Source organism: Desmodus rotundus, chromosome X, assembly GCF_022682495.2.
Source record: "Desmodus rotundus isolate HL8 chromosome X, HLdesRot8A.1, whole genome shotgun sequence".
Taxonomy (NCBI): Eukaryota; Metazoa; Chordata; class Mammalia; order Chiroptera; family Phyllostomidae; genus Desmodus; species Desmodus rotundus.
This window is the reverse complement of record NC_071400.1, coordinates 20968873-20993965: the sequence shown is the minus strand read 5'-3', so window position 1 is coordinate 20993965 and position 25093 is coordinate 20968873. Positions and strand designations below refer to the sequence as shown.

Genomic DNA, 25093 nt, shown 5'->3' with positions numbered 1-25093 from the left:
CTCTCAACTCTCATCCAGGGATGCTGTGAACACCTTTGGAGGGACATTAATGAGGATATATTAAACTACATCTGTGGTTCCTAGATTTCTGGGTTTAGATTTGAATAAAAATGAATGAACAAACAAAATGAAACAAAAACAGAAGCTCATAGATACATGGAACAGATCAGTAGTTATCTGAGGAAAAGGGGGTTGGAAGTGAGTGAAAGGCTAGAAGTGTTCTATTGTATGGTGATGAATAGTAACTAGAATTTGGGGGGTGACCATTTTGCAGTGTACACAGATGTTGAATGATAATGTTGTACACCTGAAACTTATATAGTAACAATTAAATAAAATTACCTATACTTAATAAATATATTTATTTAACACTTCCAACCTCTTAATTTGTCAGAAAAAGATGTGAGAAAAAATAACAAAGTAACCATGTACCATTCATGCAGTTTATAAAAGAAAGAACATTTAAAATAAAAAATATAAGAAGTCTATTATCTCAGAGTAAAGTCATACAACAGTCCTTTTAATTGAACAAATTCAGCTTCATGATAAAGTCACTATATTCTTAGCTTTTACATTTTGCAACAGATTAGGGAATAAAGCTATCAACCGCTCCTGGGATACACATCAGCATTTGGGATTTAGAGATCACTCAACTACCTCACTTAGTGTATAACCCTATACATGAAGTTCCCTATGAAAAACTTCTTTCAGAACTAAAATGTCAAACACACGAACAAAAGGGTCATGAAAAGTTTGACTTCTCCTGAGGATTGGTATATTTTCTCTTCACGAAAAATGCAAATTATATAACTCAGCAGTTTTCCCTTTTTGTTTTGGCTACATGATCACAGGTGCAGCTCAACTTTAGAAACTGGATAAGATCTTATGACCTACAAGTCTGAATTCTAATTAACCTCTCTACCTGGTCTTCACCGTCTGTTCTCATTTATATTTTCTCAGATGCTGGTTTACATCACTTATATGTTTTTCCTCTTTTATTGTAATTTTTAATAAGCTGTCTCAAACTCTTTGTGGAATAGGGTGACGTAATTCAACTCAGTATTTAACCATTGTCTCCATACTGTACACTCTCGCATACCTTTTAGTCTTTGGTGTACTGTTTCCTCTGCCTGGGCTGTTCTTAGTGTTTTTTTTTTTTTTTTTTCCACCTGACATATTCCTATATATCCTTGGACACCAAGTTCAAATGTTACCACTTCTGTGAATCTTTCCTGACCATTACTACCTACATAACAACCTCCTCCCACACATCCCACCCTGGCTAAAACAATACTTTTCTTTCTATGTTTGTACTATGACACTTGCTATATGAAGATCTGTCCAGAAAAAGTCTGGCCATTGTTAATATAACAAGAAAGGTTTGTGTGACATCGATAACCTAGTAGCCAAGGAGAGTGGACTGGAATACGCATGTATAAACAATGATGACTTCACTGTACTAGTCAGTGGCGGCAGTAGATGCCATTGAGTGAGCATGTGTACTGTGCGGCTGTTGCATTCAAAATGACTGAGCAAGTAGAGCAATGAATCTGCATCAAATTTTCATTAAGCTTGAACATTCCTCAGTGAAAACTATTCAGATGATTCAGAAAGCCACAGCTATGGGCAACTGGTGATTGGCAGCTTCATTAGGACGACACGCCTGCTCATACATCACATCTCCTCCAGATGTTTTTGGCGAAACATCAAGTCACCCTGGTGACTCAGTCTCCTACAGCCCAGATTTTGTGCCCTGTGACTTCTGGCTTTTCCCAAAATTAAAATCACCTTTGAAAGGGAACAGATTTCAGACCATTGGTGATTCAGGAAAATATGATGGGTAGCTGATGGCAATTGGGAGAACTGTGTGAGGTCCCAAGGTGCCTGCTTTGAAGGGAACTGAGGTGTCACTGTCCTATGTACAATATTTCTTCTGAAAAAAATATCTCTATTTTCCATGTTACATGACTGGATACTTTCTGGATATATCTTGTTATTACAGTATAGTGATAATGACTTTGTAGCTTCTGCTACTGGACTGTGAACTTTAAGACAGATTGAGCCATGCCCATTTTGGATCCACCTGACCTACCTCAATATATTTTTAATGAATGGATGGGTGAATAAAAGCACAAATGAACAAAACGGATGGGAAACTTTTGAGCTGTTGTTAGTCAAGAGGCATATCATACATGAGAATAGGGAGAAAATTTGGGGGTGGGATTCTAAAATTACTGGAGTCACTATGATGGTTGGAATCATTGTTTTTCTTTGTTCACTGCATATCTCTAGGGCTTCTCACAGTACCTTGCATAGAGCAGGCCTTAGTAAATATTTCTTGTATGAATGAATGAATGAATGAATGGTTTCACTATAGCATGCCTCATGAGAGCTTCCATGGGTAGACTTGAGAGTACCATCACTGTGTAGGATTCAAGCTTGTTTCGGAGAGACATTAATTCTATTTGGTAAAGTAGTTTATACATCATTGGCTCTTGGTGAAGTGTCCACCATGATGGTGAATATTGCTCTCCTTTCTCAGAATCTCAACCTTAAATGCCACTGAAGGCATATTCTGTCTCTAGAACATATTTAAAATAATAGAAACCCAAGTTCAGGCCTCCTTGAGGAGCTTGTACAACAGTGACCTGTATGCATCATATATCCTCATTCTCTCTTTCTGTTCCTATCAGAGTTGGCTTGCTGGGTGTAATGGGAACTGCCTCCTTAAGAAGTACAATGCTCATAGATGGGCAGGGTCTTGCACTGGGAGTAAGGTCCTTGAGTCTTTATTTTCTGACATCTCTCATTATGGAGGAGCCACAGTCAATACAGTGGGGGCACCATAATGAGGGACTCTTTTTCTGTTATGGGGCTTTACGAGCGCCACATTTGAATATTAAGGATATTTTCATTGAGGGGAATATAAAGGAAGCAGCACACAGTATTTAATGAGTGTCCCTTCATCGGACCTTCCTTGGATTTATTTTGCATGATGGGCAGTACAGTGATTCCTAAACAGAAGGCCTGACTCTTTCTGATATGTCTTTTCATATGAAATCTAACATGAGTCTTATTTGACTAGTTTGGAAAAGCAAATATTCTTTCAGGAAATAAAGCCACCAGCCAGAAGGGACCTCCCCTTTATTATCTACAATAACAGATATTGTAGATTATTATCTACAATAATCTACGATCATTGTAGATTAACTTGATTGAACAGCAAGTGTACAAAACACCATGTTGGATAAAAAGAAGCTCCACACATTGCCCTGACGACAAATATGTGTCCAAGAGACTCAGCATCCATGCCAGTATGAATTTGAGCGTTCTGGGGTAAGTCAAGGAAGCTTCTGTGTCATTTGCTTTTTTTAAAAGACTTTATTTATTTATTTTTAGATAGAGGGGAAGGGAGGGAGAAAGAGAGGGAGAGAAACATCAATGTGTGGTTGCCTCTCACACTCCTCCTACTGGGGACGTGGCCTGCAACCCAGGCATGTGTCCGACTGAGAATGGAACCTGTGACCCTTTGGTTTGCAGGCTGGTGCTCAATCCACTGAGCCACACCAGCCAGGGCTGTATCATTTGTTTTTAATCAAGGCCAAAAGCCTTTTGTATTGTAATAGATAGGTCAGATAAGACAAGACAAAGAAAAGTCTACTGGCTCAGTAGGAAACCTCCTAAGGGACAGAAAAGTAACTGAATTATTAAGCCATCAATGGTGACCTCAGGGAATAATTCCATGTAGCTCATTGCAGCTTTTTCCATTTTAAGGAATTTTGAGGGGTGGGAAGAGAGTTAGGGAGGTTTTATCCTGTTCAGATAAAACATTACTTAATAAAGATGACAGGCACCCTGTTCCCCAGGCTTTAGCAAGAAGAAAGGTAGGCAGTATTGGGGTATGGTGCCAAACTTCCATTTTTTGGACACTCTACCAGATTCACAAAGTGCAAAGTCATTAGCACTCTGAGACAAATACTCTCCTCTTCACCTGCCATTGTCCAGTGCTTCTCCAGGGAAAAAATTTGCTGTTGTATTCATTATACTTTACTATTGTTAACAATACAAATAAGCCATAATTCAAATTTTGTGAGCCATATAAAATATGAACTTAAAATAATAACAATCATAGATGAATTCTTTGGAAGATTACTGTGAACCAGGCATCATTCTAAGACTTTACATGTATTAACTCATTAATCATCATAACCACCCTGTGACATAGGGGCTACTATTTATGGATGAAGAAACAGAGATGGTAAATAACTTCCACAAGTTACAGTTACTTAATAGCAGAGCAGGGATTTACTTGAACCTGGACAGTCTAGATTCAGAGCCCATATTCTAATCTTGATGGTAAAATAATACAGAGAGAAGAAAAATCAGTTCACAAATAACTCAAGTGATTTTTATATACAGCTTTACAAAGTATGTTTCAGTCTAGTGCTATTGCTTCATGTACTTTTAAGACAATGACACTACTACACTAAATATCAATATTCCTAAGACCAGATTTTTAAAAAAGATTTTTTAATTTATTTTTAGAGAGAGGAAAAGGGAAGAAGAGAGGGAGAGAAACATCAATGTGTGGTTTCCTGTCATGCTCCCCCTACTGGGGACCTGGCCCACAACCCAGACATGTGCCCTGACTGGGAATTGAACTGGTGACCCTTTGGTTCACAGGCCCGTGCTCAATCCACTGAGTTACACCAGCCAGGACTCTAAGACCAGGTTTTAAAAAGTCAAGTAACTTCCTGGAGCATAGCTATAAGATCACTGAATCACAAGGTTGAAGGGCACCCTGCAAAGGCATTTCTTCATAATCCTTAAGAAAACAAGATGTAGGAAAAGGGGGCTAGAGGTATAAATTAAAATCTCTCTTGAAGTTTGAAATGTATGAGTGGAGGTTGATGAGGGAAACACTCATTAGAGCTGACAGTGGCTGCTGAGAACCCAAATACTTTTTTTTTAATTATGTTATCGAGCACCCAAATACTTTCAATTTAAATGGCAGCTTAGCAGTCATTTGACAGAAGTACGTTAATATTTTCTTCATCTTAAAGAGCATGTTACTAACAGTAATAATAATGATGATAGTTGACCTTTACTGAGTGCTTATTATATGCCAAGCATTGTACACAGCATATTATTTAATCTTTACAGTAATGCTGTGAGGTAGATACTATAATTATCCCCATTTACAGATGAGGAAACTGAGGTATTGATAGGTCAAATAACTTGCTCAAGGTCACGTAGCTAGCAAGAGGCAGAGCAAGGATTCAAACCAAAGTAGTCTGTCCTTCAGGCCTGTGTTGTTAAAAACTAAGCAAGGTATGATTTCTGAAGAAATAGCCCTCTGAGGTACTGATAAGAAAACCTACCCAAATTTTCTAGGCATGATATTGGCCTCAGTGTAAACTTTGGGCCTATAATGGTGGTTTGGACTTTTTCCTTTCTCAATACTAGGCCTGTTTTGCTCCACATTATGGATGGGTGTCTAAGCATTGAAGATTATTTTGTAGGCATAGACTTATGTTTAGATGTGGGGATTTAAAAATAATCTGATGTAATCTAACATTTAGTTTTCTTGGTATCAGATCAGATCTGGCTTCAAGATTTTTCCTGGGACATACAGCTACACAGTTCATATTTCCAGAAACTGGAAGTGCTTAAGCCAATCATATTATCTAGTCACTCTAGACTTCAGAGGTTGTGACTCAGGACCACTCTATATGGAGCTTTAAAATAATGTATAATATTTTAGCTTAAATTTGATTATAATGAAATAATGAAAAACTAAATTAAAAACCCATTACTTCCTTTATAAATGTCTATCAAAAATACATTAGTAAAGATTTTTAAGTAGTTTAACAGACAACACTTTTTTAACACTAACTGTATGGCAGGCTATGCTATGCACAATTTAATTCTCACATCAACACTAAGGGTTAGGTACTACTAGTCTGCTTTTATGAATGAGGAAACTCAGTTTCATAGAAGATATACAAGACTACCTAAGATGAAGTAGAGAAACAGGCTTAGAAGTCAGGCAGAATGATTCTAGAGTCTGAGTTCTTAAGCACTATGCAATACCGGCTCCTATTGTAATGCCCACTGATTCCAGATTGACCCCACTAGCAATTTAAGACCCAAGAAGATCCATGGTCCAATCATTCTAGCCCTCAAAGGACTCCTGGTTGCTCATTTCAATTGTGGTGAGTTTAATGGAGTAGGATACAGTCTAGTCACCAACAGCTCATGGTGTGAATTAAAGTTTGATGAAACAGTTCTTTGCTTCTGTTACATATAGAACCTAAGCTCCTTTTTTCTCGACCCCTTTCTCATACACATTTTTTTTTCTTTATGTTTGGCTGCTTGTTTGCAAGCTTTCAATGTAATTATATTTCTTCTTATTACTAGGTATCACTGTTGCCTATCCTACCTTATCCTCATTATTACCTTTACCTACAAGGACTCAAAATCTAGTCTGGAATTGTGAAATTATTTTTGGGGGGTGGGAGTAGTTAACTATACAAACAAATGGCACAACAAAGCATTACCACTCTAGATCTGTTTCTCAGGTTTAATATGCTTGTGAATCAACTGGGGATCATGTTAAAATGTGGCTTCTGTTAAAATTCAGCTGGGGCCTGAGATTCTGGGATTCTTGACAACTCCTAGGTTACGCAGACCGCATTCTGAATAGCAAGGTCCCAGACTGGCCTGATCCTGTCATACTTTCAAGTAGGACCCTAATTAAATGAATCTGAGGAGATTAATATTTAGGACGTTTATAAAGCACCCTGGAGCTTTCTGAGATTGTAATTCCCTAATTAATGTCTTTACAAATCAATTTTAATGGTTAATTGCTCTGACAGTCCAGCAAAATTTTTTTATGCCTAAACTAAACCCTTCAGATATTGAGCATTTTTTCTAATTTTATCTTTTGTGGCAATGGAGTTATGACACCACGATCATTGTCTTATGGATTACTTTGTTTAAAAAGTATTAAAAGTTACTGAATGTTAACAGTAATCTTTGGTGTGTTCCCTATTATCTCCTTTTCTTCCATTTAAGAATCTATGATTTTGGGGATGTGTCATTCAGTTCTCACTTCAGCTCCATGTTTATTTGCCTCCTCTAAGAAATCCATACAATTAGATAAGCTGTGTAATCCCTTGCCAAATCCTGTTGCATTTTATTTTAATGAGTTGTTTAAATGTTCAACGACAATGTTCTGCATCAGATATACCCCCAACATGCCCACAGGGCAATAGGGAGTGTACTAGGAAACTACTGGCCACCCAGCCTATAAAGCTTATGTTACACAAAATGCGTACTCTAGGCAGAATATAGTAAACGTCAACATCAAAATAAATTGTGTCATACTGTTATATTCATGGCCATATGGTCAACATAAAGAAACACTTGTGAGGTGATTAAAAATAGCATACCAGGCAAAATTGGTTGTCCAGCAATTCCCAGTGGTGCCATTCCAAGATTATTCATTGCGGTGGCCCATGCAGCTGGATCAGACACAGGCAGCGTCATTGCAGTGGACTCCACATTCAGAGTTCTACTATTATCAGCTAAAAAGAAATGACAAGCAAAATAATTTGTAGTATTAAGGTTTCAGTGTCTAGATTACTTATCAATGTACACGCTGGCAAACTCTTTACAGAAATTGACTGATGGTCAAGGGGTGGATAAGGCCTTAATTCCAGCTCTTTATAAGGGTTAAAACAATACAACTTGCACTGGCAAGAAGACACAGGATTTGAAAACAGTTTACCAGGTGGCATTTAAATGTATTTCTCTCCAGCAATCAGACAAGAGAAAGAAATAAAAGGCATCCAAATTGGAAAGGAGGAAATGAAACTGTCACTGTTTGCAGATGACATGATAGTGTACATGGAAAATCCTATAGACTCCACCCAAAAACTGCTCGACCTAATAAACGAATTAAGGATAACAGCTGGATACAAAGTCAATACTCAGAAATCAAAGGCATTCCTGTACACCAACAACGAAACTACAGAAACAGAAATCAGGAAAAAAATCCCATTTGATATAGCAACAAGAAAAATAAAGTACCTAGGAATCAACCTCACCAATGAGGTAAAAGACCTGTACTCAGAAAACTACACAACACTGAAGAAAGAAATTAGGGAAGACACAAACAAATGGAAGCATGTACCATGTTCATGGATTGGAAGAATCAACATTATCAAAATGGCCATACTACCCAAAGCAATTTATAGATTCAATGCAACCCTATTAGAGTACCCATGACATATTTCACAGATATAGAACAAACCTTTCAGAAATTTATATGGAACCATAAACGAACCCGAATAGCTGTAGCAATTTTGGGAAAGAAGAACAAAGCAGGAGGAATCACAATACCCGATATCAAACTGTATTACGAGGCCACTGTAATCAAAACAGCCTGGTACTGGCATAAAAACAGGCACATAGACCAATGGAACAGAACAGAGAGCCCAGAAATAAACTCAAGTCTTTATGGCCAATTAATATTTGACAAAGGAGGCAGGAGCATAAAATGGAGCAAAAACAGCCTCTTCAACAGATGGTGTTGGGAGATCTGACAGCTACATGCAAAAAAATGAAACTCGATCACCAACTTACGCCATACACAAAAATGAACTCAAGATGGATAAAAGACTTAAATATAAGTTGTAACACCATAAAAGTCCTAGAGGAAAACATTGGCAGGAAAATCTCAGACATTCCACGCAGCAACATCCTCACAGACATGTCCCCTAAAGCAAGGGACATAAAGGAAAGAATAAACAAGTGGGACCTCATCAAAATAAAAAGCTTCTGCATGGCTAAAGAAAACAGCACTAAAATACAAAGAGAACCAACAGTATGGGAAAAACATATTTGCCAATGATACCTCAGACAAGGGCCTGATCTCCAAAATATATAAAGAACTCACACGACTCCACTCCAGGAAGACAAACAACCCAATAAAAAAATGGGCAAAAGACTTGAACAGACACTTCTCCAAGGAAGACATACAGAAGGCCCAGAGTCATATGAAAAGATGCTCAGCATCACTAGCCATCAGAGAGATGCAAATTAAAACCACAATGAGGTACCATCTCACACCAGTCAGAGCGGCCAACATAAACAAATCCACAAACAAATGTTGGAGAGGATGCGGAGAAAAGGGAACGCTAGTGCACTGTTGGTGGGAATGCAGACTGGTGAGGCCACTGTGGAAAACAGTATGGAATTTCCTCAGAAAACTAAAAATGGAACTGCCCTTTAACCCTGCAATTCCGCTGCTGGGATTATACCCTAAGAACCCTGAAACACCAATCCAAAAGAACCTGTGCACCCCAATGTTCATAGTAGCACAATTTACAATAGCCAAGTACTGGAAGCAACCTAAGTGCCCATCAGCAAATGAGTGGATCCAAAAACTATGGTATATTTACACAATGGAATTCTATGCAGCAGAGAGAAAGAAGGAGCTTATACCCTTTGCAACAGCATGGATGGAACTGGAGAGCATTATGCTAAGTGAAATAAGTGATATGGTGAGGGACAAATACCATATGATCTCACCTTTAACTGGAACATAATCAATAGAAGAAAAAAGGAAACAAAATATAACCAGAGACACTGAAGTTAACAACAATCTAACAATAGCCAGGGGGAGTGGGGAGGGGACAGTGAGGAGAGGGGATTACAGGAACTACTATAAAGGACACATGGACCAAATCAAGGGGGAGGGTGGAGGTGGGGGAGGGAGGTGGGTTCAGCTGGGGTGGGGTGGAGGGATGGGGAGAAAAGGCATACAACTGTAAGTGAATAACAATAAAAAATAAAAAAATAAAATAAAATAAAATAAAGACTCAGTTAAAAAAAAATGCATTTCTCTCTTGTTCTTTCCTCTCTCTGTCCTCCCTCCTCCCCTTACTCCCTCCATACCTCTTTTTCTTCCTTTCTTTCCTGTTGTTTTTTTTACAAAAACTTTGTTAGGGCAGGTTTTAGGTTTACAGCAAAATTGAAGGGAAGGTATGAGGATTTCACATACAACCCAGACTCCCATACATGTATAACTTTCCCCATCATCAACATCCCCCACTACAGTGGTACATTTGTTACAACTGATGAACCTATATTGACATATCATAATCATCCAAAGCCATAGTTTTAACACATTAGGGTTCACTCTGTTATCGTACATTCTATGAGTTTGGACAAATATCCACCATTATAGTACCATACACAGTATTGTGAAAATACTAAAACTCCTCTGTGATCGGATTACTCATCCCTTCCCACCCCCAACCCCGGCAACCACTGATTTTTTTTGCTGTCTCCATAGTTTTGCATTCTCTAGAATGTCATATTGTTGAGATCATACAGTATATGGCCCATCAGATAGGCTTCTTCACCTTAGTAATGTGCATTTAAGGTTCCTCCATGTCTTTTCATGCCTTGAGAGCTCATTTCTTTTTAATGTTGAATAATATTCCATTGTCTGGGTATACCTCAGTTGATTTATCCATTCAGCTACTGAAGAACATTGGGGTTGCTTCTGAGTTTTAGCAATTATGAATAAAACTGCTATAAACATTTGTGTGCATATTTTTGTCTGGACATAAATTTTCAACTCCTTTGGGTAAAAACCAAGCAGCACAATCACTTGATCATATGGTAAGAGCATGTTTAGCTTTGTAAGAAACTGTCAACCTTTCTTCCAAGGTGGCCATACTATTTTGCATTTCCACCAGCAGTGAATGAGAGATCCTGCTGCTCCACACTCCTCACCGGTATATAGTGTCAGTGTTCTGGGGTTCGGACATTCTGATAGGTATGCAGTGGTATCATTGTTGTTTCAATTTGCAATTCCTTGATGACATGTGATGTGGAGTATCTTTTCATAAGCTTATTTGCCATGTGTGTATCTTCTTTGGTGAGGTATGTGTTAAAGTCTTTGGCCAAGTTTTTAGTCAGGTGTTTTCTTGTTAAGTTTTAAGTGCTCTTTGTATATTTTATATAACAGTCCATTGTCAGATGTATACATCAGAAATATTTTCTCCCAGACTGTGGCTTGTCTTTTCATTCTATTGACATTGTCTGTCATGGAGAAAATTTTTTTTAATTTTAATTAAATCTATCTTATCAAGCATTTCTTTCATGGACAGTGCCTTTGGTGGTGTATCAAAAAAGTCATCACCATACCTATGGTCATCAAGGTTTTCTCCCTTGCTATCTTCCAGTTTTATAGTATTTTTGTTTTACATTCCGGTCTTTAATTCAACTTGAGTTAATTTTTAAGAAGGGTATAAGGTCTGTGTCTAAATTCATTATTTTTGCATGTGATGTCAAGTTGTTCAGCAGTATTTTTTTGAAAAGACTATCTTTGCTTCATTGTATTGCATTTGATCCTTTGTCAAAGGTTAGTTGACTCTATGGAGGTTTGTTTCTGGGTACTCTATTCTGCTCTATTGTCCTATTTATGTTTGTTTTTTTTTTTAACAATTCCACACTGTCTTGATAAGTGTAACTTTATAGTAAGTTTTGAAGTTGGGTAGCATCAGTCTTCCAAGTTTGTTCTTTTCCTTCAATATCATGTTGGCTATTCTGGGTCTTTTGCCTCTCCATGTAAATTTTAGAATCAGTTTATTGATATGCACAAAATAATTTGTTTGGATTTTGATTGAAATTGCATTGAATCAACTTGGGAAGAACTGACATCTTGATAATATGGAGTCTCCTATCCATGAATATGAAATATGTCTCCATTTATTTAGTTCTTTGATTTTGCTCATCAGAGTTTATGGTTTTATGCTTTTTTTTCCCCCAAGCATACACACCACAGGAGCTTGGGATGATTAAGAGGTTTCCCATTCTTCTCATAGTCTAGTTGCAAATGATTACTTCAGCAAAACTTCCATCCAAGCTACTATGCATGCAAACCCAGAAAAAAAATCCAAGGGCCTCCATAGTAGCAATAAAAATGAAAAATTGTTTTCCTGATCAAATTTCCTATCTTTGAGGCAGTACTATTGAATAGAACCAAACATATAATCAACAGATATTAAATTAGCCAACTGAGTATTTTTGGAGTCAGAGGGATAACAGAAAATAAGCAGATAGGACATACCGTCCCTGCATTCAAAGGCTATACAATCTAATTGAAGAGACCAATGATGATGGTGAAGATTTTTTTTATCACTACTCTATCTCCATCCATTACTACCACTAATTATTGGACACTCTCCATATGCTAGGTAGTAAAGCACTTAGCATGCATTATTCTCATTTAACTTTTATTTATTTTATTTTATTTTAATCCTCACCCAGGGATATGTTTATTGATTTTAGAGAGACAGAAGGTGATGGAGAGAGAAACGCTGATGTGAGAAACACCAGTGTAAAAGAGAAACACCAATGTGAGACAGAGACATGGATCAGTTGCCTCCCGTATGTGCCCCAGCTGGAGATCGAAATCACAACCTAGGTATGTGCCCTGACTGGGAATCGAACTCTCAACCTTTTGGTGTATGGGATAATGCTCCAACCAACTAAGCCACCTGGCCAGGGCTCATGTAACTTTTAAACAAACCTATGAGATAGGGACTATTTATATCTCCATGTAATAGATGAGAGACTTTGAAAGGTCACATATATTGTTCAAGGTCATACAGGACGTTTACTTTTAGCCACTATGTTTTACTATCTCCAATTAAACAATCAGGAAAAATGAAAAACTCAAATGGTGTAGATCAGAACTGTTATTGAAGTTTAAGGAATAATGAACTACTGTGGCTTGAGTAAGTGGGAAAGGCTCCATGGAAAAGGTAGAATTTGAAAGAATGGACCAGATTTCTATAGAATGTGTCTTGAGTGATGGGTAGTTTTATTAGAAAGATAAATAAAAAAGAGGGGGGAAGATATTCCAGGAGCATGGATGACATAAACCAAGATATTGAAATGGGTTATAGATGTATATGCAGCTATATACTGCACAATTGGGAGGGATATAATCGTAAATCCTCTTAGCACAAAAGATGTTTATTTTGGCATGCAAATTGGGAGGTAGGAGAAAAGCCATGAAAGTTTCTTTTTTTCCATAGATATCAGTAGTCAGAGGTAAATATCTCACGTCTCCACGAAGCCTTTCCTACCTACTCCAGAACGACTGGGCTGAAATGCCAAAAAATATTTTTTTGTAGCAGTTTGGCTACTCATTGGCTCTGCTGCCCTGGGAAATATAAGAAAATCAGGAATTATTCTCAATAAAGAATTCTGAGATAAAAGAATGAGAATTTAAAATGGACCAACGTAGCCAAACTCTGGACTAATCCAGTGGGGATGGGGAGAGAATGATCTAAATTACCACTTTTTTAAAAGGACAGCAATGTATTAACTATTTTCAAAATACATGTTAATTCAAAGTGCCTGTTAAAATGTTAGCAAGTAGAGTTCTCACTAGGCTTGTTTACATGAAAAGACAAGGAACATGTGTAATTAACAGCATTATTTTGCTACAGTAAATTTGGTTCTTAGATTCTTTTTTATAATATATTTTATTGATTATGCTATTAAAGTTGTCCCACTTTTATCTCCTCTTTATTCCCCTCTGCCCTGTACCCTCCTCCCACCATCATTCCCCCACCTTAGTTCATGTTCATGGGTCATACACATAAGTTCTTTGGCTTCTCCATTTCCCATACTATTCTTAACCTCCCCCTGTCTATTTTGTACCTACTATTAATGCTTCTTATTCCTGGTATCTTTTCCACCATTCTCCCCTCTCCCCATTGATAACCCTCCATATGATCTCAATTTCTGTGAATTTGTTCCTTTTCTAGTTGTTTACTTCGTTTGCAGGTTTGTTTTTTTTTTAGGTTTGATTGTTGATAGCTGTGAGTTTGTTGTCATTTTACTGTTCATATTTTTGATCTTCTTTTTCTTAGATAAGACCCTTTAACATTTCATATAATAAGGGCTACATGATGATGAACTCCTTTAACTTGACCTTATCTGGGAAGCACTTTATCTGCCCTTCCATTCTAAGTGATAGCTTTGCTGGATAGAGGAATCTTGAATGTAGGTCCTTGCCTTTCATGGTTTGCATACTTCTTTCCAGCCCCTTCTTGCCTGCAAAGTTTCTTTTGAGAAATCATCTGATAGTCTTATGGGAACTCCTTTGTATCTGTCTCCTTTTCTCTTGCTGCTTTTAAAATTCTCTCCCGATCTTTAATGTTGGGTGATGTAATGATGATGTGCCTTGGAGTGTGTGCTTCCTTGGGTCCAACTTCTTTGGGACTCTCTGAGCTTCCTGGACCTCCTGAATGTCTTTTTCCATTGCCAGATTGGAGTTCTCCTTCACTATTTTTTCAAATAAGTTTTCAATTTCTTGCTCTTCCTCTTCTCCTTCTGGCACCCCTATGATACAGATGTTGGAACATTTAAAGTTGTCCCAGAGGTTCTTAAGCCTCCCCTCATTTTTTCTGAATTCTTGTTTCTTCATTCTGTTCTGGTTTATTTCTTCCTTCTGCTCCAAATCGTTGATTTCAGTCCCGATTTCCTTCCCATCACTGTTGGTTCCCTGTGCATTTTCCTTTATTTCACTTTTCATAGCTTTCACTTTTTCCTCAATTTTGTGACCATACTCAACCATTCTGTGAGCTTCCTGATTACCAGTGTTTTGAACTCTGCATCTGAATGGTTGCCTATCTCTTCATTGCTTAGTTGTATTTATTCTGGAGCTTTGATCTGTTCTTTCACTTGGGCCATATTTCTTTGTCTCAGTGCACCTGTGACGTAGTAAGGTGTGGAGCCTTAGGTATTTGCCAGGGCGGGGAAACCCATGTCACTGAGTTGTGGCAATGTATGTGGGGGAGGGGTCCGAGAAGGAAAAAATGCTGCTTTCTGAGCTCTTAGCTGGCTTTCAGTCACTTCCTCTGATACCCACAAGCAAATTGGGCCCTTCTGGTGCTGATTCCCAGGTGGGTGGGTTTGTGTATGTTCTAGGACCCTATGGGCCCTATGGGTTCTACAAACGAACTGTACTGTGAGGCTAGAAGTTTTTCCTGCTGCCTCAACCCCCATGGGTTTTTTCAGTCAGAGGTTTTGGGGTTTTACTTCCCCACACTGGAACCCTGGGTTGCGAGGTCTGTCTCTCTCCCCAGTTGTTCCTTCTGGTTTATCCCCATGCCAATATGAGACCGCCCATTCTGCCAGCTGCTGCCTTGCCAAGAGTCCTCTCCACCCGGGATGTCTGTCTCTGCCCCTCCTACCAGTCTGGAAGAGTGTTTCTTCGTTAACTCCTTGGTTGTAGGACTTCCATACAGTTTGATTTTCTGTCATTTCTGCTTGTTTTTTGTTTTTAATTTTTTTGTTGTCCTTCTTCTGGTTGTGCAAGGAGGCAAAGTGTATCTACCTATGTCTCCATGTTGGCTGGAAGTCCAGTTCTAGAAGTCTTAAGGAGTTCTTCCCTAAATGTCCTTCTCATCTCCCTCCCCTCCCCCAGCACTTATCTCCACCTGTCAAATCCTACTCATTTTTCAAGGGTCATCTCATTGTCACCTTGCCTATGGAGCCACCTCACTGGAATTAATTATTCACTCCTATGTATTTTCATAACATTGTATCTAGAATTTGACTTTCATTTGTTTGCTTATTCTCTCACTCCTCCCCAAACCAAATTTCTACTTTACTATGTGCCAGTTTCTGTGCTAGTGAATAAGAATAGAGAGATGAAAAAACCCTCATTTATTATTATGGAAGAACTCACAATACAATGAGAGACATGACATATAAATAACCCATACAAATTACTGAATAAGTGCTGTAATAATTACTTTATTTTTACTATGAGTAAAGTGCTATGGGAACAGGGGAGTAATTAAATCTGCTGGAATGGGTTTAGATATATGTGTTTAGGGTTGGGAGGGGTGTGGGTAGAGGAGATGAATTGCCAGGAAAGCATTCACTGGCAAAGAATCATTTGGAATGAATCTTTAAGGAGGGATTGGATTTTCCTCCAGGTAGTGAATGGAGGATTAGTGTTGAACAGCATTCCAGGAAGCAAGAACAACTGAACATTTATCATCAACTGCCTTGAATTGTTACTGGATACACGTCTCTCTTCTGCTAGCCTGCATGCTCCTTTAGATCCTTATAATTCTTTGTATTGCTGTGGTGTTGAATGTCACTTGTCTTTTGTTTCTGATTTTATTTGTTTAGATCAGGGTCTAGGTTTTGGTCACTTCTGTTTCCCCATTTCTTAGTTCAGTGTCTAGTATAAAGTAGGTATTCAAGGAATATTTGAATAAATGAATAAAGAAAATCAACTCACACTGATGTGGGGCACAATAAGCAATCTATACAATGACACATCGATTATTTGTATACCTTTTTGGAATGATAGATTTGTCTTTAAAGGAATGGTATGATTGCTAAACTGATTGTCTCTTCAGGACAACTGTATTTACATGGAGGAATTTACTTAAGAGTTAAAACCAGGGATAGAGTCACCCAACTAATAATTCAGTTTAATCTCATTAGCTAGAACCTGTTTCTTATATAGACATAATCACATGTATATACAAACTTGTAAATTTTTACTTTCAAAGAAAAATCCCAGATGATCATCCCTGGCGGCAATCTGGATTTAAGGCTTGCACTGACAAAGCGTGCTGTGATAAACATCTGTTTGGAATCATCACTTACTAGTGGAAAAGTTAAGTCCTGCCTTGATTCACTTTCCAGATTAAAAATGGACATCCAGTAATTTACTGAAGTGTTTCATGAAAGTAGTTCCATGTCACTAAATAGATTTCTCATTTTCCCATGAGTGAAGGTGAGTGCTGATGCTTGATAAATGATCTTCAAAATGCCTCACCCAAGTCTGAAGAACATATCCTGCTATAGTGGCTCTGTTGTTCCACTTGTGTGGCAGCTCCTCAAGGTCACAGGTTGTAGAGTGGTTTGTGAATGAGTGCCTTCTAGGTATGTTGATTGAAGATATGGCACTTGGAACAAGAGTTCATTAGCACTAAAATAATAAAATATTTGGAAGTGATCATCCACTTTAAGTAGGGATCACTCCATAACTATTAAATCCTTTACATTGCATTGTTTATGTTTAACTGATTAAATAGTCAGTTACTGTAGAAGCTATTTAATCTTGAAGACCACACACACACACACACACACACACACTGTGACACACCCATCCTATAGTAGAGTTAATTATTTCAAATATTTCCTTTGAAACAAGTTTAGTACATTGGAGCCATCTCACCAATTACAATATATTTTTTTAAAAAATTTATTTATTTATTTTTAGAAAGAGGGGAAAGGAGGGAGAAAGAGAGGGAGAGAAACATCAATGTGTGGTTGCCTCTTGCATGTCCCCTACCAGGAACCTGGCCTGCAACCCAGGCATGTGCCCTGACTGGGAATCGAACCAGCGACCCTTTGGTTTGCAGCCTGTGCTCAATCCACTAAGCTACACCAGCCAGGCACAATATATTCTTTTATTAAGACAAAAGCTGTCCTCTGGTAATTTACTCTCCTATAATTCTCTTTCTTATATCCAGGTTTATATTCATTGGTTTTTATGCTTCTTGTAATTTTGTTACATAGTTTTATACAAAATTGAGAGAGGATTTTGTCAACAAGCAGAGGAGGAAGCAATCCTGTCTAGTGATCAAGAACATGGATTTGGGTATCATACGACTCTGGACCAGAGTCTAGCTTTACTACTAGTAACTATAACGTGCTCATTCTCTCTCTTTCTTTTCTTTTCTTCTCTTTTTGTTGGTTTTCATTCCAGTCTTCTTTCCATATTTACCATACATTCATTGTACATTTTTTATGTGTCAGGCAGCATTTTAGTTGTTGAAGACATTATAGTGAGTCAAATAGGCCTCATCTTTGGCATTGTGAAGCTATACTCCAATGCAGGAGGGACATATTAAAATACAAATGAAAATAAAATAATTACATATTGTGGCAAGTGTTGTGAATAAATAACTGGGCTTGATGAGGAAAAAGGCAAATGAAAAAATTAAGAAAATGATAGTATCTACCTGATAGGTTTGTTGAAAATTAATTAAATCAGAAAATGTGGGTAAACAATTTAGCATGGCTTCTTTTTCTACTTTTGAATATTTTTTATTTATTTATGTATTTATTGTTGTTCAGTTACAGCTGTCCCGCCTTTTTCCCTATTTCTCTCCCCTGCCCCATCCCCCCACTCCCACAGTCAATTCTCCCCCCACTGTCTGTGCCCATGAGTCCTCTATTCGTGGTCCTTGACACATATTGTGCACTTGGTAAGTGAAGATGGTAATAGTGAAGGTAATGATGGACGGGGTCCTAGCCCTTGAAGGGCTTGAAGTCTATTGAAAGACACAGAATATATTTGGATTATTATAATATACCATATGAATATGAGACTGAGGCACAGAGAGTTTGAGCCATCAGCTCAATATCACACAGCTGAAAGTGGTAGAATAGAGACATGAACCTAGGCAGTTCTGATGTCAATGCCCAGAGGCTGATTCGTCACACTAAACTCCCTCTCCAAGAGCCCTTTTACTTTCTCTGTTCTCCTAGCTCATCGAACACATTACTATTATAGCCCTTACTAGATTATATTTTTATCACCTCTTTCTATGTCTATATATCCCCCTAGACTCTGGAATCCCTTATTCCTCCTGCCTAGACCCCATGTCTCACACGAAATAGATGTTCAATAAACTGTTTTAAATAAATGAATGAAGAAATATAGGAGTATGTACAAGAGAGTCCTGCACAGACATTCTTTTTCCCAGAAGCAGGTGCCAAGCTATTCAGAATGGGATACTACTCTATTGTTGTATGAAGATAAAATATCTTTTGGTGTTTTTCTTCTGAGGACAGAATATTAAACATTTTAAATGAAGAGTGTGAGGAATATCAAATGGTGATAATTTGAGGCATTACAATCCTAACATGCTGATAATGTGAAAAAATCACAATTAAAGAAAAACAAACTCTAAGAACAATAAATCTGGAGATGGTACGATAATTTTCTTCACAGAGAAATTCTTCACGGGTAAGAAGGAACTGACTGGAATTTCTTTGAGAACTTAAGATAATTGAATTTACTAAAATCAATGTGCATTTAGCTGCCATATTTGTTAATTCCTTGAGAGAAGGGGATATAAACCTCATTTGCTTTTGTATATTCTACAGTGACTAGCTCAAAATTGGTGCCAATAAGTGTACTTTTAAATAAGTGGACTCTACAAGAGCTTAGCAATTGTACAAAGTGTGGCTTACCTGCAACGCCTATTTCAAAGACCCACATCCACATAAAATCTCTTTGCATTGTCTGGTTCCGAACCATGGTCTCTAGTTATTTCTGCAGAAGGAAGATAGTGGTCCAAAGCTGGGTGAGACATTGGACCTCTGGAGTATATGAGGACATATATAAATGGCGAATAATGGTATTAATGACAGTAATCACAGCATGACTAATGATAGTTAACAGTTATTTAATACTTGTATGTGCCAGGCACTGTTCTAGGTGCTTTATGTACATTAACTTAAAACTCACAACAATCTATGAAGTACGACCTCTCATTATTCCAGTCATTATCCCCATTTTACCGCTGAGATACTGGGAATAGAGAGTTTAAGCAACCTGTTCACGGTCATACAGCTAGACTGCAGTGGAGCCAGGGTTCAAACAACCCAGGTGGTTTGGCTCCACAATTCATGCTCTTAACTATTGTGTTGTCCAAAAAGTTCATTTTGTTTTTTTCAGTATGATGACTCTAGTAGCACTTAGGTGTCTTTAACTTCATTCAAAATAATTGTGTTACACAGTGGGGAGTCCGTGTGCCACGGAAGACTGACAGGGTACTGTTTACAGAGTGGTCCTGGAAAGAGCACTAGGAATATCATGAGAAAGGAAAGAGATGAAGGAAAAAAGAGAAGTTTAGAAAATGCTTGCATGGAACACAGAAGAAATCCCCATGTCTAGCACATCACACCCATACAGTAAGCACTCAAGAAGTATTTCCTGTGAAAGATTACAGTACAAGGGCAGGGTTGGATGTCCTTGAACTAAATAACATTGTTTTCTGTCTCTGGCTAAAGAAAGGCAACAAACAGCAGGGTAAATCATATTTTGGGTCTGCCTTAAGCCTAGGGATCAAGGTTTTTCTGTTTGGTATTTATTGTTCATGAAACAATATATTGTGCATTGTAGGTGTTATTTTGAATCCCTATTCATTTCCTTTGAAAAGTAACAATCCATCATTGTTTGTGAATAATGCACTGAGGCCCCACTCCCACTCAGACCACGGACGTCACCAGCAGCGATGCCACAGCTTGCATCGTTGTTATGCAGGGTTAGAGAACTGACGGAGGCTTCTGTAAGACAAGGCTCCCAGGCAGTTTAAGAGAGATGACGCTGTTAGACAGGCAAGGGCTTTGTCTCCTTGTGAGTGTTACCAAGGAAAGATCAAAGAGACCTCAAGATGTCACAACATATTCTTCCTTGGGGAAGTGAAGGGAAAAAGAAAAGAAAAAGGAAAAAGACAAGGGAAAGAGAAGGTTTTTATGCGAGCCTATATATTAGGGAATCATTCTCACATAAACTGTGGATGGGGTGGGGTGTGCGGTGGGAGAGAGTAGCTTGATCCTCAAGGTATGCAGCTGACGACCTCAGGGTAGAGGGTGCTTTCACAAACCGAGCCTCACTCATCCTGGAAGATTCACTGTTCTAGTCTATAAGCTGGATGGTCATGGAGATAGCCACATCCATATTGCAGCAGTTATAAGGATGCTCAGGGCTTTTAACTAGATGTATAAGAGGCTAGGGCACCAAGACAGACTTCCAGACAGCAGTTGCAGTGGAGGTGGGAGTGTATCAGGGAAGAAGTCCACATGCTTTGGTATGTGCCTCTCCAAGGAACACATAGTATATCCTTATATTTATGAAGGCAACACGTATAGTGGAAGGAATACAGACCTTGACAGCAAAGAGATCTAAAATCAAATCTGGGCCCTATTATTGACTAGCTTTCTGGCTTTAGGCAAGTTCCACATACTTTGTAGCCTGTTCATTCACCTGTACTTGGAGATAGTGAAACCTATCTCTCAGGTACCAAGCTAATGATGATAATGTTGACTTGTAATATTGCCTTAAATTCTCATTATGTATGAAACACTGTTTTAAGGCTTTATATGTACTAAGTAATCTAATCCTCATAAACCCATGAGATAGGTAATATTTATCTTAGACCCATTTTACAGATAAGGAAAATTAAACACAAAGAAGTTGAGAAGTTGCCCAAGGTCACATATGGAGTTGATGCTGGAGTTGAAATTCAAATTTAGGCAGTATGGCTCTAGAGCTCACACTCTTATTTATCATTGCTATATACCATCACTACTGTATAAAGAATGCTGGGCTGGACATCTGACATACAGCAAGTACTGAAATCATAACCCTACTCCAACTTCCTTCATCTTTCCCTTCCTTTTTTTCCAGTTAGGAAAAAAAAAAACGTTCATCTGCCATTTGGGGGTCTCTTCTCCCACTTATCTGAGCTAAAGTCAGGAACCTTCTTTTCTGAATGGCCTGGCACAGGTTGAAGAATCTCAGGAATAGCCTGTCACTTCAAGGTTATTAGCTAGATGTGAGCCAGGAGAATAGACTGAGGTTGGATGCAGGGGTCCTGGAATACTGGTAGGTTCCACCATGGGAACGTGGGAGGGTTTCCTCAGTTAGTAAGAGCAGTGGCTAACCACACTGCACAGGTTCTCTTAACTAAGGTCCTTAATTCTCCACCCCTGGCTTCTTGCGATTCTGAAATACCAGAGAACTATTACTATCCTGGTCTAGGGTAAATGGTTGACTATGGCCCTCTACTCTTTAGGACTGCGTCATCACATTCATTCCGTATATCCTCACTTACTATTTAGACAAACAACAATGAAAGCATAAATGGGGTGGCAAAAATGCTCCCTTACCCTAGCTCTCTTAACATCTGCACTAATTGCCTGTTAAGTCACATAGTTATTTTCCTGGTTTTGAAACAGACAATATTAACATTTCTGTCAGGATCCCAAATGTTGTAGCTACTGGTTTTCAACTAGAAAACCTAATATCTAACAAATCAACTAATTGAATTTCAGGTACTGAGCATGCTCTTTAAGTTAATGGCGTGACTGGGGTTGAGGGTGGAATGGAGAAAGGAAAAATAAAAGAATGGGCTCTGTAAGTTCCCACAGTTCTGTGATCTATGCTTTCCTGAGGTAAGTTGCATAAGACATGAGTTGGCAACCCTGCTGCTACACTGTTGGATGTCTGGCAAGATCTCTTTGAGGAAAAAAAAAAAAAAAAAGAATAGCCCTGGGGTTAATTCACAAGCCATTTTTGCTTTAGCCCTTATTGCTGAAAAACCTTTCCAACATCTTTCAGTCCACTTGTTTGCCATAGGAGATGGAGGACAATGAAGATAAATATAGCAGGAACTAGATGTGCAATCAGGAGGGCTGAGTCTGAACTCTAGCTCAACTGTTCACTTTCCGTGTAACAATCCCTTACATCTGTGTCTGTCGAAGTGCAGTCCCACCATGTACCTCAGAATCACCTGAATATTAATTTAACAAACATGTTAAATCCATCATTATTGGGTAATATCAAGGTGAAAAGTCCGTATGTTCCTGGCCTTTGAGGGGCTCATAGAGTAACAGGAGGGACAGACCTGAAAAGAAAAACTGTTGTATAGTTTGATAATGGCTGAAAAGAGAGATACGAAGAAGGAGGAGGCAGTTACTCCGCTAGGAAGGAAGTGGTACTGGAGGACAAAGGGGAGCCCAGAGGAAGTGATAGAAAGCTGGAGATGGCACCTTTAAGGTGAGTTTTGAAAGATAAGCCAATTATTATGGTATCGTGGGTATTTTAAAATCTGTAGGAGATAAGGCTGTATGTGTGCTAAGTATAAAAACTAACATAGTCTTGTTTGGGAGGGTGGGCATTTGTGGAGAATATTTTTCATATCGCTTTACTTATCATTCCTCTCTCCTACAAGTAGAATGTTAAAAAATTGGAACCATTTTGTATTTTCCAGTTGGTTGGACTTTGAGAGGACGGCATTGGACTATAATGGTGACCTGCTTTGCAAGTCACTAACTACAAGGCCATGATCTAGGCCAGGAGAGGGGGAAACTGCCCCTGACCATTACAAACAAGTTAAGTGTTAAATCCTAATGATAATGGGAACTTTGGCTTGAGAACGAGCTACCTCAGCAGAGTCATCCTCAGATATTAAGGGCAATGCTATATATACACATACAGATGCATGAGGCAGTGATTAATGGCTCTGCTCTGGGCCAGCAGGCCTGGCCCCTTTCTAGTTTCTTTGTATAGGCAGCCCTACTTGAGTTTTCAAACTGTACCTCAATTTGACAAATAATCAGAAACCTTTAGTATATAGAACTTTGCACTGCTCCCCTCCAACCTCATGTTTTAAAGTGACTATTTTTTTTTTTTCTGCAGCACACTTCCAACAACCTCCATAATGCCTTTGGATAGACCAAGCATGATAAACTCTCAAGCCTTAATGGTGTGTGACTCTGCAAGAAGAAAAACATACCTGAGTTCTAAACCTGACCTACCACTTAGCTGTGTAATGCTAAGGAAGTGACATAATGTCTCTGTTCTTCATTTTCCACATCTGAAAAATTAGGATAATAGCCCTGGCTAGTGTAGCTCAATGGATTGAGCATGGGCCTACAAACCAAAGGGTCACTGGTTTGATTCCCAGTCAGGGCACATGCCTGGGTTGCGGGCCAGCACCCAAGTAGGGGACTCATGAGAGGCAACCACACATTGATGTTTCTCTCCCTCTCTTTCTCCCTCTCTTCCCTTCTCTCTGAAATAAGTAAATAAAATCTTTTAAAAATTAGGATAATGATAGTACTTTTCTCATAGGGCTGTGCTAAAGAGTACAGGAGAAAAAATGTGAAAAGGTGCTCATTGCAGTGCCTAGCTTCAGTAAGTGGAGTAGAATACTAGAAATTATTATTAATATACTAACCATAGTGGACATTACCTCTGATAGCTTAATGGAAAACAGGGGCCACTGCAGGTGAAAAGAGAGCAGAGTGCTATCATTCCTTCGGGTGTAAAGAATAGGATAGTACCAGTATAAGGGCCAGCCATTAATAATAGTGGGGAGTATATTTAAACTAAAAAGAGCCAGATGGCTTCTCTTTAACCAGTTGTCTACCAAGAACACTGTCAGAAAGAAGAGCAGGACTAATTCATATGCCTCTCATCTGATTGATGCATTTTTTGTTTAAAGTGGTACTGCTAATAAATTCCTCAAAAGATTTTCTGGTGTTACCCTCCTCCTCCACTGTATATACCCCCAAGCATCAGACCTGCTGTCAAAACCCAATTGCCTTTTTTTTTTCTCCACAAGTATGGATGGCCTTTTCATCCATGCTCTTTCTCTCTTAATCACCCCACGTGACAAGGACAGGAGGCAAATGGTAGGCGAGAGAAGAACTTGCTCTTTATCATCAGCTTCTCAATAAAACAGAGGGAGGTTATGGCCATGGCTTTGACCTCCATGACAGTTGGGCAGAGGACACCAACTGTACCAGTCTACTTGGGGAACAATCCATGTGCAAGTGATTTGGTCGTCAGTTTGTGATTCTGGGCCAGTATTAATAACAGTGCCTTTCCTGAAGTAATTCTTACATATGTCGTATTTTGCCCAATTTCATTCAATACTTCTCCTGCCGCGACACAACAGCAGCAGTCCCCAAAACAAATACGTGTGAGTTATTGACTTCTCTTCCTCTTATCCACTTCTGTTGTAACTTAAATGTTCTTCTTGAGTGAATCTCCAGGCCACTAGTGACATCGCTTTTTATCCATTTGTGTGTTTCTTTTTAAATTTGGCGTTAACATGGAGGAGACATGAGGTGTTAAAAAATAAGACAGCTACGTTGGTGATGGTCTTCAGAGCAAACCTTCCAGGGCTCGGTGGAGCAAATCTGATTTGAAATGATGACACAGGGT

At 38.6% G+C, this 25093-nt stretch overlaps 1 protein-coding gene across 7 annotated transcripts in view; it reads right to left on the bottom strand.

The window, feature by feature from the left end:
• ENOX2 (ecto-NOX disulfide-thiol exchanger 2) overlaps positions 1–25093 on the bottom strand; it is a 320597-nt gene that overhangs the window by 86749 nt on the left and 208755 nt on the right. For 4 of the 7 annotated variants that reach the window (XM_045200672.2, XM_045200671.2, XM_053917044.1 and 1 more), the window contains 2 exons: positions 19327–19408; positions 7455–7589 (listed from right to left, as the gene is read on the bottom strand). In XM_045200672.2, coding sequence (XP_045056607.1) covers positions 7455–7589; positions 19327–19393 — 202 coding nt within the window. In that variant the 5' untranslated portion in view covers positions 19394–19408. Of the gene's footprint in view, positions 1–7454; positions 7590–19326; positions 19409–25093 lie in introns of those variants that run through there. The other 3 variants (XM_053917045.1, XM_045200673.2, XM_024566572.3) reach the window with 2 other exon arrangements.